The following is an 18918-nucleotide window of genomic DNA, read 5'->3' as shown; positions in this document are numbered from 1 at the left end:
CCCTGGTTTTGATTCAGTAAGAAAAAATGGATTGAACCCAGGAATGTCTGAACTGTGTAATTGTCAGAAATATCTCTTCTCTGACCTATCCAAGAAAGAAATAATCCATAGTACAGTCTTAGTGTTACTAATCTATTGTTAGGAAGCTCTATTAATACGATAATCATACCCAAAGGTACCTGTGCTAGTTAAGACACAATGCCCAGGGATGTCACAGGCACGGGCACCTGCTGGCATGGCCCAGCCCATGTCAGTGCCACTTCGTTTCTTGCTTCTCACATGGGGTTGCTGCGTGCAGGCTGCCTTGTGGGAATGGCCCCTAGAGCACTTGAACTGAAAGTTCATGGTGATTTAAATGGGCTGTATTCATATCAGAGAACACTTCAGCAGTTTGTGTCAACTATATTGTTACAGAGCACAGGAACACTAAGGCTCCCAGGCACATCTGGATTTATTGTTGTAGGTGCCCTCCCATAATAATGGTTTATGGAGTTACTTGATGCATGCTATTCTTGTTTGTTTAGCCTGTGCAAATAGAGCAATATCCCTGTCTCTTCTGGAGTTTTTTTCCTGTGTTTCCCAAACAACACTTCTGATTTTCTTTTTTTTATATGATACTCCTGTTGCTAATACAGCCTTAGCTTTGCTTTGAGTTCTCTGTTGTATTGCCCAGGCTCTGTATTGTTTGTATTTTCAGATGTCATTCACCAATTTGTGGTTTAACTCCACCAGACTAAATACAGTTCTGTCATTGTTTTCAGCTGTCCTGGTCAAATGTTTATGCTGTACATTTATGTAGCCAAAAGCCAGGGTTGGTAATTACAAGTCTTTCCCAAATAGTGACCAAGCCTGTCACAACAGATGAGAATGACTTGCGAATACCATTTTTCTCATGGACAGATACCCCTAAATTGTTTCTGTGTAGTCTGTTATGAAATCTTTTAAGATTTTTTTTTTTAATACCCTCTCATAGATGTTAGGCCGAAAAGGAAAGAGGAGGAGGGGAAAAAAAAACCCAAACCAGAAAGAAAACATAACCCCCCACCACCACCAAAAAACAAACCAGGAGACATACACTGAAAATTGTTTCTTCTACTTTGTCAGACTGGGGATGGGCAGGTTGGAATACACAATCCTCTGTAGCCTGTTTACTTGAGCCTTAGTTTCACATGTCCTCACATGAAGTGCCACTGATGACTGCTTTCACGTTCCATTCAAAATCCTTTCTTACATCCAGCTGCTCTATCATCTGGCAGATAATGCAACATTTTTTTCCTCCCCATTGCAGACTCATTATTTCTTAGCAATTGGGAAGTCATGAAATTCTTATTCGCTCCCTTCCAACTGTCCTTCCATTTGTTTTTCTTTTTATGTTGTCATAGTAACTGCAAGCTCCTCTATTTTTCCCCTCTCTTCTTGAGAAACTTGCTGCTCCTTTCTTTTCCCTTGCAATCTGTTTCAGCCTGGTATTCTTTTTATCTGTAGCAGGCCTGTTACTCAGCTCATCTCTATTATCTAACTATTTTCTCAGCCAGTAACTACATGTTTTAGGATACTGTTGAGAAAATTCCTGCACTTATATTTTCCCCAGTTGTAGCCTCATTTTGCTTATCCTTGACTGCATCCCAGTGTTTGTCAGGACTCTAGCATTTATTTCAGCTGTTGCTTCAGTTCTTGGATCCTCTTTAAAGAGTTCTGACATGTGATCTGTCAGGCAGTTAGAGTGTGTTAGAAATAATCTTGGGCATTACATTAGTACAGGATTCCCTAAGAGAACCTTATCTGTTACTTGTACTACGTTCCCAGAGTTCCTCTGCTTCTGCATGTTAGCTGTAACTGTGCTTAAAACTGGAAAAAAATAAATACTTGTATCTAAATGCACATGATTTTTAGAAGATAAGTTTTTCAGGATTAGAAGAAAAATTCATACAAAACTGAGAGGCTTTGTGTAGGATCAGGCTAGCTACTTTTCCCTTTTTTGCTTTCTAATCCAAGAACGAGGGTTCTTTTGGGATTTTGGTTATAAGTTTATTTTAGCTTTCACATTGGTCAAAATAAATTCTGTCTTTAAAGACAGATTTATCTTTGCTTTTGCCTTCTTGCATTCTTAATTCATGGTGGTGTGTCTGGTTTGGTTTTGTTGGTTTTTTTGTTTTGGTTTGGTTTTTTTCTTCACTGTTTAGGAGGACACAGCAACTGGAAACCTCCAGTGCAGTGCAAAATTTACAATTATCTTAAGAGGATTGGATGTTTCTTTCTTCATCCACGTTGCGGTACCAGAAGAGAAGCAGCAGACTTTGCTCTCTGTATTCATGTAAGTGCATGTTTTCTTTATTACTGTGTTTCTGTGCCCACAGAAGAGTGGCAGATGATATCTGCTGTTGATGTTAATTAATAATTACAGATGAGGTTCTTAGATTCTGTTCACGTGACTTCTGCATTCATTAAGAAGAATGATAAACCTGTCACCGAATTGAGTGGAGACAGCCTGTTGAGAAGTGATTTTCTTTCTGTAGGAATAAAAAAGCCCAAATAGGACATCAGTCTGTTGTGGAGGGGAAGGGGGCTGGTTAGGGAATGAAGAATAAAAAAATCACAATTCTTATAGTTTCTGTTTCAGAGGGAAATGTAACTCCTGCCTCTTTCTTCAAGTAGCCCAAATCTAGAGCCGTCTTTAAGATGGAGCTGGATGGGTGGATGCCAGTTTCAGAGACCCAGTTGGGCTAAGAAAGAGCAGTGTCTCTGTTCAGTAGACCTAGGGCTTTGGCTGGGTTGGGAGAGGTGCAGGTGAAGGGCAGGAATCTGGGATGCCATGGGGACTCATGTTCTTAATACTGCTTTATCAGTTAGATAAAAATACTTGAGAATCTAATTATACAATATAAGCGTGTTTTGCAACAGTGTATGTTACATTAGACTTTTTTAGGATTCTGAAAATGCTCTGCGCAGATGACTTGGTTTTTGTGGAGATAGTTCTGAAATACTGCTTTTTAGGCGTTCATTCTATACTCTATCTGTACCGTTCTGGTAGCCATTTCCTATAATGTCATACGTATAGAATAAAAGCAGTGTCAAACTGTTGAAATAATACCTTTCATAGTGGTATAACATGCATTGGAGCATAAAAGCAGAGGTAAGTTGCTGTAGAAGGCTTTCCTGTGAAGACCTGTCTTACAAAAAGCTAGCTAAACATCAAAAGATAAAAATATGATCTCAGTTCAACAATTGTTATTTGTTTCCATACAGGCTGGTCGCCTGGATGAGCACCTGCCCAAGCAAATTCCTTTCACTGTACTTTCTGGAGACAAAAGCTTCCTGGAACTGGAAAGTCAATTTAAGATGACCCAGCGGTCAGCTCGCATTCTAAATCCTCACCACATTGAAGGAGACATGATGTGTGCCTTGCTGAACAGCATTTCAGATACCACAAAAGGTAGAAAGTAAAAATTAAATACAATCTTTCCAGTAAACCAATAGTTCTTTCCAATAAAAGAACTGACCACTGGTTCAGCTGGTAACACAAGCTGTTGCTTGATGCTTCTTGTATTTTACTGATATTTCAATGAAATATAGATCAGAAAATCAATTTGCTTGGGGCAAGCTTTGCAACCAGACTTAATTAAGCATTTTTTTCAACATAACAAGCTCTGTTCTCCCTGTATTCTTTATTATAGCAGGAGACAAACTATTGTTTCGGTCTGAAAACTCCTTTCTAGCTAAAGCTCTCTAGAGCGCGCTCATGTGCATATTTGTCAGTTTGTACCGAAATCTACTTTACTTGATTTGTTCTGGGTCTGAAACAATCGTGACCCTGCTAAAGCATCATTATTTCCCAAAATTTCTCTGCCTATTTTAACTCTGATTGTCCTCCTGGCTGCTTCCAGTCACTTGGTATTTGTCTTCACTGGCACATGGCGCTCTCATCCATTGGAAGGAAAAATATCAGTTAAAGCATTTGAGTTCTCCAGAATGCCATATTCTAATTAATGGCACACCGAAATGATCACCCTGTTTTTATATAGGATAATCAGAGGTTTGAGCCAGCTCATTTTCATGCAAAAGATACCGGAGCTGAGTTTTAATACTTCTCAGTATTTTAAAATACCTTGAAGTAAAGTTTACTTAGAAGACCTGACATGTCTCTGTAGGCACATTATTGCTTTTCTTGGCTTCTCGTTGTGGTTTTGAGGGGCTTGTAAACTGAGCACATACTACAGAAAGTTGTTTCTGAATTAGCCCTAAACTGTTTTCAGAAGAATACACTGCTGGTCTTGATGCAGGTGTATGAGAGCTATCACGTGGTGCTGCTGTTCTACCAGGAAGATTAGAGTGCTAGCACTCAATGGTGAATGAGCATCAATCGATTAGAGGGAAAATGAAAGATAGGGTAATTATAAAGGTTTCCTGCAAAAAACTATCTGTGGTGAGCTGGAATTGATTTATGTGCTTCTGATACAGAAAAGGTGCTTATAGAGTCTTCTGGCCACCTCAAGCACTTGCTGGTCTAGATTCTTCAGCTGGATTTTGGAGATGTGATTTCCAGACAGAAGCAGCCATTCTGGTAAAATTTCTTGGCATAATTAATTGCAGAACTGTCACTTTGACTAGTGCAGTTCACTTTGCTGAAGGGGGAAGATGACTTTTCTTCACAGTTACCTATAAAGCTACACATTGAATCATTGCATTCCCACTACGAATGTTTTCTTTGTGGAGTGTATTGATAGATCTTTTCTAATGTAATTATAGCTGTAACTGTATATGAATGTGGGAGGCTGTTTTTGCTTTGGGAGCTTTGCATATTTTTGGGAGGAAGAGTTGGAAGAGAGCTGTAACTTGCAAGCAGTCGATTTAGCTGTAAGTCAATTTAGTTGTAGGGGCTTCATTTCTTGTACAGTTTGTTGTGTGACTTAACGGTACGAGACAGTGAGGAGAGGGAAATGACTGTTTTGCTATGTAAGGGGAGTTCAGCTCACTGCCTGGGTAGTTTTGCTAGTGTAGCTTTATTCACTGGGGTATACTGGCTCAGAGGTGATGACTTGATCTAACCTGTGTATAAATTATACTCCAGTATTTCTTTTTTTTTTTTTTATATGGGTCTTGCTTTCAGAAGTTTCCTAATCTTAACCCTTCTTTCAGTGTCCTTTACTATGTTAATATTTAATTTACTGTTATGGTGATGGGCACTATTGAGAGGCCCCAAATCTTAACTTGCTGGCTGGCTGGCTGATCATTGTGCATCCCACTTAAGTTATGCATGTGGTCATTAAAAAAAAAAAAATTAAATACTTTCAGCAGGAAAGTGATGGAATCATGCACAAGCCCTCAGATTGTCAGTGTTCCCTGGGAAACTTGTAAGGAACAGAACTGTCTTGAGCCGTCCCTGGTTCTTTTCTCCAGTCAGTGTCAGCGGTGGGGGGGACGGGACACCGAGATAGTGAGAGCTGCCTTTGTCTCTTGTTCCTGTATTAAAACAGGACATTAGATGATGTTACCAAGAGTAAAAGTAAAAAAAGTAAAGTTTGATTTTTGGTTTGGTTTTGTGGGTTTTTTAAAAAAGATAAAGCCACCACATAATACACACTTCACTGTGTGTCTCAGTGGCATCAGCAAGCATTTGCAAGTCTTAGTGTGGCAAGACCAGTATTGGAGGGCTCAGATGGAAAGTCGTGCAATGTATCATAGGCTGGTATAACCTGTTGTCCTGTTACGGAAATGCAGCTAAATATAAGGAAATACAAACAAGAATTGCTTGCTTTGTGACTTTCTCAGCCTATGGTTATTATCCTGGAGGGAGAAATAAGTGAGAAACAATTACTGCAGAGAATTGCATTGAAAAATATAAGACAGTTGTTGGTATTGGATGAGCCTCAAAATGAAAAAGCTATTTCCCTGAATCACCTTGACAGAGCTATCATTAGCTTGTGAGCAGTTGGATTGTGTTTGGTTGTGGCAGTCTCTGACAGTTGCACCTTGTGAACCATTTTACCATGTCAGCAGAACTGCTATGGGAACTGTGGTACATGCATTCATTTAATAATAAATAAAGAAAAGTTCCTGCATATGTTGCAATAGAATATCAACTGTATGTTACCTTAGGAGACCATTGGCTGTAGTGGATGCATGAATTTCCTTTGAGGTATGAAAAGAGTAGGCAAGACATTTGCTCTCTTCTGCAGCTAAACCTGAGTTCATAAATACAGAAGGTGGGTTGTTTTTTTTCTTTTATGCTGAAGGCACAACACACGATGAAATTCATGCATTTTAATGGAGTCGTTTGAGAAGGGTAGAAGAGATGAATTTTCAATGTCTCCCTTTGTAATTTCTTCACAAAGAAAAGTTTGTAGCATGCAGAAAACCACTGTAACTCCCTTGTCTATGTCCTGACACTTGATAGCTACTCATGACAGTACTGCTACAGCTTATACTTTTAATGAGTGCTGGACAATGATGAGGGTGAAGTTGGTGGTAGGTTAGGGGTCATCATACCCATCCTAACACTGACAGGAATGCCATGACTTCTTGGTTGTCAAAAGTGATTTTTTGTGTAAGTCAGTGGATTTAGTTTAACTGTATTTCTCACAGTGATATTCAGATGAGATCCCTTCTTGACCGAGCTCTTAAATAAAACAGACTTTTTTAATAAGAGGACCAAACTTTTCAGTGTTTCTTCTCCTTTCTTTTAGAGAGCCAGGCTGTGTCATGAGACTGTCAGAATCAATGGTGTAGTGATGTACTATGTTGTCTGCCAAATAGCCACTGCACCTCTTCCACTGACCCATAAGGTTCATTTCCACTGTGCTCAAGTGGAGATGTCTGTCTGAATCTTCAAGCTGCTACTATTGCCTGCAGTGTTTAAATACTGCTGAATGCAGCTTCTATGAGAGTTTATATTTGGGAGAGCAGGATTTCAGTTCATTTTGATATAGGCTGCTAAGCTTCCTAGCTCCCACTATCCCAAAAAACTTTTGGTTTACATACAGCCAACAAAAGAATTTAAGAGGAGTTAAGAATTAATTTACAGAAGGCATTAAGAATAGTTGCTTGTCTTCTCAGTAGTCAAGTTTTTGTGGCTGTTGAGATCCAATATGAATACCACATCTGACCCCATCTCTGCTTTTTCTGACCCTTCAGTTAACACAGACTGCAAATAACTAAAGATAAGTCACAGCCTCCTGCCCCCATCGTCCACAGAGACTGAATGTGAAGGGCATGAGCATCTGCAGTGTGATGCACCCTGAATGAATGATAGTTACTCTAGTAAGCATCTATTCCTTTATTTACACTGGTATTACAGTGGCCACAGCCTATTGCAGTAGGGAGTGCTGAGAAAGTCACCCTTGAGTTGTAACCTTGTGTTTAGCTACAACAGGAAGTTATTACTGGCTTTGGTATGTCAGTGGCATCTCTTGTGTGCATCTTTGAATATATATATACATATATACACACACCCTAGGGAGAAAGCAATGTATTAGACCTAAGATAAAGAGTCTGAACAAGAATTGTAGCCAAGTGGATGAACTGGGAAGACTGCACCACTCAGATCATACCAAAAAATCTCAAGGTTTAATTTAATCTGGTTGTGAATTTTGAGAGGTGTCTAAGATGAAGGTTAAATGAACGTCTGAGTGACCATTATGGTATTGGCCACAGTTTCCAAAAAATGCAGTTGGAGGAGGGTGGGTAATTGAGAGCTGTATTTTCAGTCATGCTACACTTGAATGAACAGATGAATGAGCATCTCTAGGGAGAGATAGAGTGAAGCTTTAGTTTGCATGGAGGAAGAGAGGTCTTGTGTATTTGTGAACCCTCAGCAGGGAGTAGCTGTACGTGCATACAGATGATGTTAGCTTAATGAAGAAACAGAGATTAGAGCAGTAAGTATTGGGGAGGAGTATGTGGGGAGGATCCTCCAGGGACATATTGAAGAAGGAATGAAGGAAAGGATTCTGGAAGCCAAGGAACGGTATTTTAGAGGCAGCGCGATCACATACTGAACATGATTGCTAATGAATGTAGAAGGATGAGGTACTGATCTTAAGTTTTTGGCTAAGTAGTTACTAGGATCCTGAATGAGGTAACTTTAATGGTGTCCTTCACGTAAGGTAGCACTAAAACTTCAGATATCAACTCTAAAAGGGAAGGGGTCGGTGGTTGGAGAGACAGTGATTTAAGTGTGATATTAATGCCACCGTACATTGGGATGGGAAAGAGGCAGATGAGATTGGGTGTTAGTGAAAAGACTAAAAGAAGGAGCACTGGAGGAGAGAGAAGTGGAGGTAGGGTGTGAAACTGCGCAACGTGCGAAGTAGTCAGGAGGTGTGTTAAGTAGTTGTGAGGCAAGGGAGGAGGACTAAGGCCAGGGAAGGGAAATAGAGTCTCTGGTGAGACAGGAACCAGGAAACCTGATGGAAATTATTAAGGGGATGGTGGCAACTAGGGAGGTTGCAAGAGAAGAGAGTCAGATACAGGGGATGAATTATGCTGAGCCATGTGGGCAGCTAATCCAAATTCAAACTGTGGCACTTTGATGTCAGGACAGTGGGTGGCGCTTGCATTCTGTGAAAGTTTACCAGTCTCTTCCCAGAATAGGTTTCTATGAGAGACTCATGAAATGTCAAAAAAAATCACTGTATTTGCTCCCATCTGTAGGGTTAATCTGTCTGAGCTCTGAGCTCTATATTCATCCAGAGTTTGCTTTCCTGTTTTTTGTTCTTCCAGCAGGAATTTGGCAATACATGAGGACAATAGCAAGCAGTAGGATTTCTTTGAGAGAATAGGTACGGTCAGAGTTTCTTAGCTGTTGTTTATTTAACAAAATGCACTAGAGAAGAGGCCATATCTTAAGATCTCTTGGCTGAGAAACTGGCCAATTGCTCTTCCTCTGACCCAAGAGGAGTTGGGAGCTACAGAATGTGCTAAGCATTTTAATGAGACAGGACATGCTTGATTTCTTCAAATTAAACATTCTCAATTATTCTTCATCAGAAGATGTCAACAGTACCATGAGTATATGCTGATGAAGTATGGGTTAGATGAGCAAACTTTGAGGTGGACTGAAAACTGGCTGAATGGCCAGACCCAGAACATGGTGATCAGTGGCATGAAATCCAGTTGGAGGCCAGTAACCAGCGGTGTACCCCAGGGATCAATACTAAGTCTGGTCCCATTTAATGTATTTATTAATGACCTAGGTGGTGGGGCAGAGTGTACCCTCAGCAGGTTTACTGAGGACCCAAAACTGGGAGTAGCAGCTGATACACCAGAGAGTTGTGCTGCCATCCAGAGGAACCCTGACAGGGGAGAAAAGGGCTGACAGGAACCTCGTGAAGTTCAAGAAGTGCAAAGTCCTGCACCTGGGGAGGAACAACCCCAGGCACTGATATATGCTGACCAGGGGCCAACCAGCTGGAAAACAGCTTTGCAGAAAAGGACCTGGGGGTTCCTGGTGAATACCAAGTTGACCACGAGCCAGCAATGTGCTCTCACGGCTAAGAAAGCCAATGGTACCCTGGGCTGTATTAGGACTGTTGCCAGCAGGTTGAGAGAGGTAGTACTTTCCCACTACTCAGCCCTGGTAAAGCTATAACTCAAGTTCTGAGTTCCCCAGTACAGTATCTTTTTTTGTTATATCCAAAAGCCATCTGGACATAGGCCTGGGCAGCCAGTTGTAGGTGATCCTGCTTGAGCAGGGGCGCTGGACAAGATGACCTTCAGAGGTCCCTTCCAGCCTCAGCCATTCTCTGATATTTGCATGGAGTATATTCTTAATGGGAATCCAAGATCTCTCTGAGAGCAGAGTTCAGTCACAGGGTACAGACACGCTACAAGCAACATTAGATCAAGCACAATGACCTGTCCTATGTGGAAAAGCAGCCTGCTGTCTTCTGACTTAAACATGCATCTGTCCAATCAGTTGGCCTTTCCTTCTCTTTGGTTGACAAGTGACAAGTTCCACACTAACAGTTCTTGCTGTCTAACCCCTAAAGGAAGCTGAATTCCTGCCTCCCCACCCCCTTATTTGTTGGAGCATTTCTGCCTGGGACTTTTGTTTGCAGACAGCTTTTCTTCTGACCATTACAGTCTTATTCCCACAGAGACATATCAGAACATCTTAAAATTCTCATCTTTACTGCTTTTGTGCCTGTAATCTTTGCTCTGTGTAGCTTTGAGGAGGGTGGGGGCAGGGGGAAACACTGAGGACAAGCATAACCATGTTTTGGTTTTTGGATAAGAAAAGTCTCAATATAATTTGAGATACTGACAAGCCTTTGCATGAAAAGCTCCTGAATAAGATTTGGCTCTTTGCTAGCCTCTTAATAGGTTAACTTTCACCACCTCAAAGATTTCAGAGAATCCAGCAACTGCCTGCATGGGAAGCTGAATGTACATTAATGCAGTTAGGTAGAGGGGAGAGAAGTCATAGAATCATAGAATCATTAAGGTTGGAAAAGACCTCTAAGATCATCAAGTCCAACCATCAACCCAACACCACCGTGTTTACTAGACCATGTCCTGAAGTGCCACATCGACACATTTTTTGAACACCTCTAGGGATGGTGACTCCACCACCTCTCTGGGGAGGCTGTTCCAATCCCTGACCAGTCGTGCAAATAATGACCAAAAAGCAGAGCGTAGCTCATGAGACTTTTAAGATGCTTCATAACCACATTTGACTCCGAGCTGATTTCTTCCCCTCAAACTAACGGAAGATCATCAGTACTAATTATTTTCATGTTTTCATAGTTGCTGGCAGTGGAATGGTGTTTCTTCAACTATGCTTTAAGCAAACCTGTTCTCTGTGATGTTATAACTATCAAGTAGTATTTAGTTATTGCCTATCAAGTGCAGCGATAAATCATGGGGCTGGCAGCTTGTTTAAAAAAATGTTTAAATGTTTTGCGTGGTAGTTTGCATATACCTCTGTTCCAATATAAATGTGTACCCCATGTTATTATAGTAGTGTAATTAAGATGGTGTGACTAGCAAAACATTTCAGCAAGATGAGGCCTACATTCATACATAAGACGAATCCTAAACTTTCTTAATGAACTAAAATAATAATTCTATCTACAAATCCTGTTTTAGCATTCATAACTCTCCTAAGTGACAGTAAAGTCAACTTAGCTGATCTGCTGTATTCTGAAAAATGAGTGTCAAGTTAGCCTGTTGCCCGGGTTGGGGAAGCCAGGAGTTAAGCAGGAAAGTGCTGTCGTCTAACAGCATGTCAGTGGGTTGCCATCATGGCATCTTGTGTGGTGAATGCTAACTGACTCCATAACCAGTTCCGGGAAAGTTGACTACTTTAGATCATATCTGAAAGAAACTCCTGCATTTCTGACTACTGCTGTCCTCTGCTGTTTAACCATCTATGCAAGATGCCAATCAGAAGAATATTGCCTTTTCCCTTTTGCCAGCATCTTTTGTCAAGTCACTTAAAACCCACAAACCTTCAGGAAAGCGTTCTTAATGCATTTTTATTTTAAATGGTAGCAAACCAGAGACTCTCCTGTACTATGCCTTACTGCTCACAAGAACTTAATTCTTCTGTTACGCCAAGAAATGAGTTAGGGAGTGATTGCTCTAACTGTTACTTCTCTCTAATAGGCACTAAACTTTTTAGAGCAGTCTGAGATTTCTTCTGGGCTGAAAGATTAAAAGGACAGTTAATAAGAGAGAAGCCACTTGTGCAAAGCCTTTTCTTTGCACTTTTTACTTCCTTTCGTAAGTGATGGTAATGACATTTTTTGGAGGTTTGTGGATTTTTTTCTTTTGCTTTGTTTGCTTTGGGAGATGATGTAAAAGAAAAAAAAAAAAAAAGCATCTCTCCTGCCCAGAGGTAGTAGGCAGCTCCAAAAAGGATTCATAGTCAGTCTGCCAAGTGACTGGAGAAAGACCATTTTGACTGCAGTGTGTATCTAGCTATTTCTGGCATCTTTGTGGGCTCCTGATCTCTGATACCAGCTGTTGGAGTTTGTATTCCTGGAATTGGCAAAGTCAGCAAGATTGCTGTTCAAACAAGGTATGTGTGTCAGAGGTTTGAAAACAGATTTTAGAAAGTGTACCTGTCACTTGGGTCATTTAAAATGCCAGAAGTCACACAGTCAGTAAATTAGATGTTCTTTGTCGGTAAATGTAATCAGAAGTACATTGGTGTACTAATAAATGTGATGACTTTAAGGGAAGTGCTTCTGGTGATATGACCGTAAGAAACCCAGTTGATTGCAAATACTGTAAGACCTCATTACAGAGACCATCTCCGAAAATAGCAATAGCCTGTAGCAGGAGAATGAATACATAATGTGACTCATCAACTTGTTTATTTTTTAACCTCTAGCTTACTGAGGCTCTTTAAAAAACAAACGGAGGGGGTGGGGGGGGAAAGCCACCTTAGGTACACTAGTCCCTACTAGACACTTCAAAATAGAGCTGTCATTCTGGAGCTGGAAACAGGCCTCATGAAGACCATTATTCAGAAGGGGAAAGGTGGTGGAGTTTTGGTTGGGCTTGGCTGTGATGAGTTAGCAGATTAAGTGTATTAACTTTGTTCTTCTGTGAGACTTGAACATCATCTGCTGAATTGCACTGTTCGGTTGAGTTATAGCACCCCATTGTTCAAATGGAGTATTTAGGCAACAAAATACAGCTAAGATTATGTGTAGGCAGAGACACACTATAGTACTTCTTCCCATAATTAAATCCTTGATACATTTTATAGAAAGTGAGTAATGTCTTTTTTTAATAACTAAGTATTAAAAAAGCAAATGCAGTAGACACAGTAGCTTCTGCACCTATTATTTCTTGTTTAAAATTGAAGCAGTCTGCTTCTAGATTTTGGGAGAAAAGGGAAGAAGTAGCTGAAAAATAACACTGTCTCTTGAATTGCTGTCTTAAACTATCGCTGTAATGTATTTTTATCTTGATTTTCAGATCATCACAAGTGTATTTCCTCAAATCCAGCCTACAATGTTGTTACAGTAAAAGAAATGCAAGAGGGGATTGTTAACTTTATTAGAAGCAATTTGTAATTTATGTTTCGTTTATGGTTCAGATAGCGAAGAGGATGAAGATATCAAACTAACAGTGAAGAGGAGCTTAGAAGAAGCAAAGAAAGAAGAGGAAGGTCTGTTAATTTTTACTCTTCTGTGTTCAGGAGTGCTATTAATTATGGAAGATAGAGAAACTAAACTTAATCAGTTTTACAGCAAATGGCCTTGTGGGAATACTCTCTAAAATATGCTGGGCAATCTTGAGTAGTTAAGAACACTGTGATGAGTTATAAATAAAAAATAATTTCCTAACCTGAAAAGTATGCCAGCAGACTCAAAATCTATTTTGTTGGTGCACCACAGGGTATGTGCAATTAAAGACTTGATTGAGCTCACTTTGTACCAGTTTAATATGACTACATGACTCAGAGTAGAACTTCTGAATAAATAGTTCAAAATGAGGTATTATATCTCAACAAAGCACTGTGGTCTCCTAAAAGAGCTGTAGATTTATGCACAAGTTTGAATCAGCAGTAGAGCTGTCTGCTCACATCGTATCTTACCTTATTTGAAATTGTTTTCATCCTTTTGCTGTTAAGCTTGGTGGTGGTCATACAATGTAGTCATTAATTTTTGGTGACAGACTACAGTGCACTTTGAAAATAATGTATTGTTTAAAGGCTTGACTGCCCTTCTACCTGATGGAAATAAAACAAACTTTAAAAAAAAAAAAAAATTTGTACAAGGTCAGTTAGAAAACTGATAACTGAACCTTATATTCCCGGAATTTATTAAGTTATAAATTTACCAACTGTTACTATTGTTGTTAAATGTCCAACATATTCTCCTACAGTACTGAAAGTCTGCCATGCTCAGGTCCCCCTAGCACCAGGTATTGCCATTGGGGATAGCAGTGGCACTTGGTGCATGCAGGAGGTCCCAGTTCTGCTGCTGCTGGGCTGAAGGCATCTGACCTTACAAAGCAGCTTGGCTCCAGCTGCATTCACTGGCTGCTTGTGTGGTTAATGGCACTCCTGTCATGGGGTAAGAGGGAGTGTGGAGGCAAATTAATCCCTAGAAAGGGGTAAAAAGGAAAAAGCACTAGCAACCGCTGGATGAGGAGAAAGCAAAAAGCAACTGTAGGAGGCAGAAGAACCTGCTTCAGCAACTCCAGGGAATAGAGGACAGTCTAGGTATCACTTGTGGAGCAAACTGCATGCCATTAGCAACAGCCTCACAGTTTGGACCTTATTCTTGATTCTTGCACATGCTTAGTGGCTGGCAACATATTTTAAATGCAAGCAGTTGTCTGCAAATGGCTTACTGTTTTATTTTGGTTTCAAATTTCTTTTTTGTTTCTGTGACCATGTAATGTTTTCCTTTCAGAAACTAACTTTGTTTTATCAGTAGTACTGGATATTACAGTAAAGTCCAGGTGAAAGAACATGGCTCTGCTGACAGGAGAGCATTCATTGATACTATTTCTGTTCAAATCTAGGCCTTGTATAAAACAGCCCAACTATAATTAAGTTTTAAAATGTTATGTTAATATATATAAATATTCTGTTTCCTTTGTCATAAGAACAGACAGCTTTTTTTATAGGATGTGCTTGTGTTCTCCTAAAGCAGATTATTAATTCAAGAATGACAGTGTCTCTGAAAGCTGCCTTAATTTTTCCAACTATACTGTTGGTATTAATATTTATCATACATATAAACCTTGTCTAACTTATGATGTCATTCACTAAAACTAAACAATTAGTGCTCAAAACAACCGAAATATAATGCAGAAACTGAGTTTCTTTTTTGAGTATTAGAAAAGGTGCTGTGTTGGGTTTGCGTGGCAAGGTTTTGGTAGCAGCGGGGGGGGGGTTACAGGGGTGGCTTCTGCGAGAAGCTGCTAGAAGCTTCCCCTGTGTCTGATAGAGCCAATGCCAGCCGGCTCCAAGATGGACCTGCTGCTGGCCAAGGCCAAGCCAATCAGCGCCTCTGTGATAACATATTTAAGAAGAAAAAAACCAGTTAGAGAGAGCTTTTGCAGCCAGAGAGAGAGGAGTGAGAAGATGTAAGAAACTCTGCAGACACCAAGGTCAGTGCAGAAGGAGGGGGAGGAGGAGCTCCAGGCGCCGGAGCAGAGATCCCCCTGCAGCCCGTGGTGAAGACCATGGTGAAGCAGGCTGTCCCCCTGCAGCCCATGGAGGACGGATGAGGGGGTGTAGAGATTCCACCTGCAGCCCGTGGAGGACCCCACACTGGAGCAGGTGGAGGCACCTGAAGGAGGCTGTGACCCCATGGGAAGCCCACACTGGAGTGCATTCCTGGCAGGACTTGTGACCCTGTGGGGGACCCCACGCTGGAGCAGTTTGCTCCTGAAGGTCTGCGCCCGTGGGAGAGACCACGCTGGAGCAGTTCGTGAAGGACTGTAGCCTGTGGGAGAGACTCATGTTGGAGAAGTTCATGAAGGACTGTCTCCCGTGAGAGGGACCCCATGTTGGAGCAGGGGAACGATGAGAGGAGTCCTCCCCCTGAAGATGAAGAAGCGGCAGAAACAATGTGGGATGAACTGACTGTAACCCCCATTTCCCATCCCCCTGTGCCGCTGACGGGGGGTGGAGGTTGAAGCCGGGAGTGAAGTTGAGCCCGGGAAGATGGGAGGGGTGGCAGGAGGTGTTTTAAGAGTTGATTTTATTTCTCATTCCTCTACTCTGTTTTGCTTAGTAATAAATCAGATTAATTCCCTCTCTAAGTTTGGTCTGTTTTGCTCGTGACGATAATTAGTGAGTGATCTCTCCCTGTCCTTATCTCGACCCACAAGTGTTTTGTTATACCTTTTCTCCCCTGTTTGGTGAATGAGGGGAGTGAGAGAGCAGCTCTGGTGGGCACCTGGCCCCCAGCCTGTGTCAACCCACCACAGGTGCTTAAGAGAGATTGTTAACAAGCCAGATGAGTGCAATGCAGTCGTTTCTCCCTACCATCAAAAATGTTGCAGCCCTGATCTAGACTATTCTTACTGTTGATAGGACTTTTTCTCTACTTATGTCAGGCCTTCCTGGTAAGAATGACAGCAGTGGTGCCAAGTTAGAATGTAGATACAGGAATACTATTGATAAGGAACTGGAATGAAAATACTGAAACCTCTCTGCTTGTTTTGTGTGTCTGTCTTGTTTAATACTTTATTATTCTTGGTGCATACATATGCATTCTAATCTTGGTGTGATTTTGACCAGTAAAGACGTAGTTGCATTATACTCTTAACAAGGGGCAGCTCAATGATTAGTTTTATACAGTAGAAGGTTGTAGAGGTTGTTCGTATATTTTGAAGTGTTGAAAAGAGAACGTAAGACAGAAGGAGGGAAAATACTTTCATTCTTGTTTTCTACTTTTTTTTGCACTCTACCGACATTGCCCACAGAAGTAATTTGTTGCTTTATGTAGTAATATTAATGTATTTGTGTTTATGACTAGTTATCAACCATAATTTGAGACTTTATTTTTTTTATATTTATACAGGGCAAGATGCAGAATTGGAAGAAGCTATCAAGAGAAGCCTTGAGGAAATGTGAATGGAGATACTTCAGGATGCTAACACCATGTCATCAGAGCTGCTCACAAAAATGGAAGCTTGTTCATCTATTTACAATGGTTCAGAAATACCACTTCAAAAACACGTCTGTATCTTGAATTGTTAGATTAATCTGATGTCCTCTGTCATGCTGATAAATGGCTGGAGTTTATGAATATCTGCTGCAATATATTGTGTATGATAAAAATAAATTTTTAAGCCTTTGCATCTTCTGTTTCTAATGGGTAATGACTAAGTCTCTTCAGTCTAGCTGTATAAGTTGTTGCCTAATTAGTAGGCTGGTCTTACTAGGTATTTGGGATTTTTTGTTGGTGTTGGGTTTTTTTATTGTTTCTTGTATTTAATTTTTCTGTCACAAAATGTCACTGTCTTTATTTACTTTTTTTATGTGGTCTTTACAACAGATAAAAATAGTAAGCTCCAATTATCTCAGATTTGCTTAGCTAATCTTGTTATAAAGAGAAGCTTAGATCCCAGGCTTATAAATTGGACATATGGCTTAACTCTTGCCTGTGACCAGTCTCACCTCATAGACCATAACTTTGTCTATGTCCTGTTTGTTATAAATGTCAGAATTAGGACCACAGGATGTACAGTTAGTTAGCTTTATTTTTATAAATGTGTATGTGGTTTTTTTTCCAATAGTAGCATGGTAGAATGTTGTATTTGATGGCTTAAAGTTTGACTGGTTTGGTTCCTCTCCCTGATCTGAGGCTGGAACAACTTGTTAAGTGAACAGAAGGTAATTAAACTTGCTAGTTCCTGTTTGGAATAGATGCGAGAGAATTTAAGCTGTATTATTCCTCTGTACTATCATTCTTTGCTCCCTTCTCTTCATGAAGAGGTGGCCTTGGATAAATGAATGTAAATGTGTTAATTATTTTTGTACTGTCCTTACTTTAAGGTGAACAATTATTTCTGTGTTTAAAATTATCTATGCCACCTTTCCCAGTTCCTTTGTTTAAAAATACCTATGCAAGCTGTCCAGCTTTACCAGCCTGTTATACTTCAGTTAATGATTGCTGTCAATCAGTAAGAAACCTCAATGTAATAAAATGCCAGCTTGATTTTTTTATTAATATTCATTAGCCTGTGAGTTTGCTTCTAACTCCTGTAACTCTAAATATTTATTATGCAAACAAATACTTTTTGTGGAGAGTAAGACAAGAGGGAGGCTAGACTTCTCACTCTCCATTCCAAAGAGTCAGAATAACTACAGCTGTGTGCTGTCGTGGTTAGAAAAGCTGGGAAACTGGCACTGGCTTATTACCAATCATGTTTCTGATATAACTGGCATCTCTGAAACAAATAGAACTAATGAAGAATCTAGTGAGTTATCTCAGCGCTCATTAGCAATCGCACAACTTGAAGAAACTGTTCAAACCCCAAAAATAGTTTAAACATTTCCAGTGCATTTGACTCTCATACCCAAGTGTTAGAGAGTGAACAGGACCTCTTAATGTTTTCCCTTGTGCCTGCTGGTTGCTTTCCCACTGCACATCTTGGGTTAATCACACTCCTGTTCAAATCTGGGTGTGTAGCTCATACTGCTGCTGAGGAAGCCCTACTGTGGAAGACTTTTAAGTTGCCTTTAGCTACTGACTCAAGCTAAATCAGTTCCAGAATTTTTCACACCAAGTTCTTCTAATAAAGGGTGGAATGAGAGAGAAAACAATTCTTATCCTCAAAAACGTCTCAGGCCAAGTTTATAGAGGCTTTTGGGCGTGGGTGGTTTTTTGTGTTGGTTCCCCCCCCCCCCCCTCAGTGCAGACCCTAAAGTTGCAAATTCCTTTCCCATGAAAAGATGTTTCAGCTTGAGAAAGTTCTTTGGCTCAGCAAATGTTTAAAACCCAGGTAGATGGTCTTCACCAGAGTCTGCTATGTTAGCTTTTGATCATGTGCTTTTATTCCTCATACCCCTTTATTCTGTCATAAATGTAAAGTTTGTACCTGATGGGCCATGACTTCACTGGTTGGAAAAAAAAAAAAAAAAAAAGCCGTATGTGCACACACATTCTCTCTACTTGGAGCTCTGGTTATTAAACACATTGTATTGGCCTCATCTGCTTAGCAAAACAAGTAGCAAATCCCAACCACTGTTGCTATGGCTTTTATGAAACAGCTAAATAGAGTTCTAGTCTGTATTCTTTTTATGTTAAAAGGTAGTCTCCAGAATTACTGATGTCTTGAAATCTGGCCTCACTGTCTTTGGTCTCTTTGAGGTTCTCTTAAACTCTCTGAAACGTTTCTTTGCAAAGTTTTCTGCCATCACAGGCTTGTAATGCTTCTGTTTCCAGAACAGCAGAGAAAATAGGATTCCTAAAACACTGCATGTACAGACATGTGACT

The 18918-nt window shown here is 40.4% G+C and overlaps 1 protein-coding gene across 1 annotated transcript in view; it reads left to right on the top strand.

Annotated features, from left to right (window-relative positions):
• Nucleotides 1-17648, top strand: part of LOC129200355 (E3 SUMO-protein ligase ZNF451-like) — a 48548-nt gene extending 30900 nt beyond the window's left edge. Inside the window, exons 12-15 of the mRNA XM_054811686.1 lie at nt 2184-2314; nt 3247-3433; nt 13049-13120; nt 16497-17648. Coding sequence (XP_054667661.1) covers nt 2184-2314; nt 3247-3433; nt 13049-13120; nt 16497-16549 — 443 coding nt within the window. The 3' untranslated portion in view covers nt 16550-17648. The remainder of the gene's footprint in view (nt 1-2183; nt 2315-3246; nt 3434-13048; nt 13121-16496) is intronic.
• The last annotated feature ends 1270 nt before the right edge of the window (nt 17649-18918 follow it).

This window comes from Grus americana, unplaced genomic scaffold (genome assembly GCF_028858705.1).
Source record: "Grus americana isolate bGruAme1 unplaced genomic scaffold, bGruAme1.mat H_67, whole genome shotgun sequence".
Taxonomy (NCBI): Eukaryota; Metazoa; Chordata; class Aves; order Gruiformes; family Gruidae; genus Grus; species Grus americana.
Note: the sequence above shows the minus strand (reverse complement) of the source record. Positions and strands in the feature narration are given on the sequence as shown.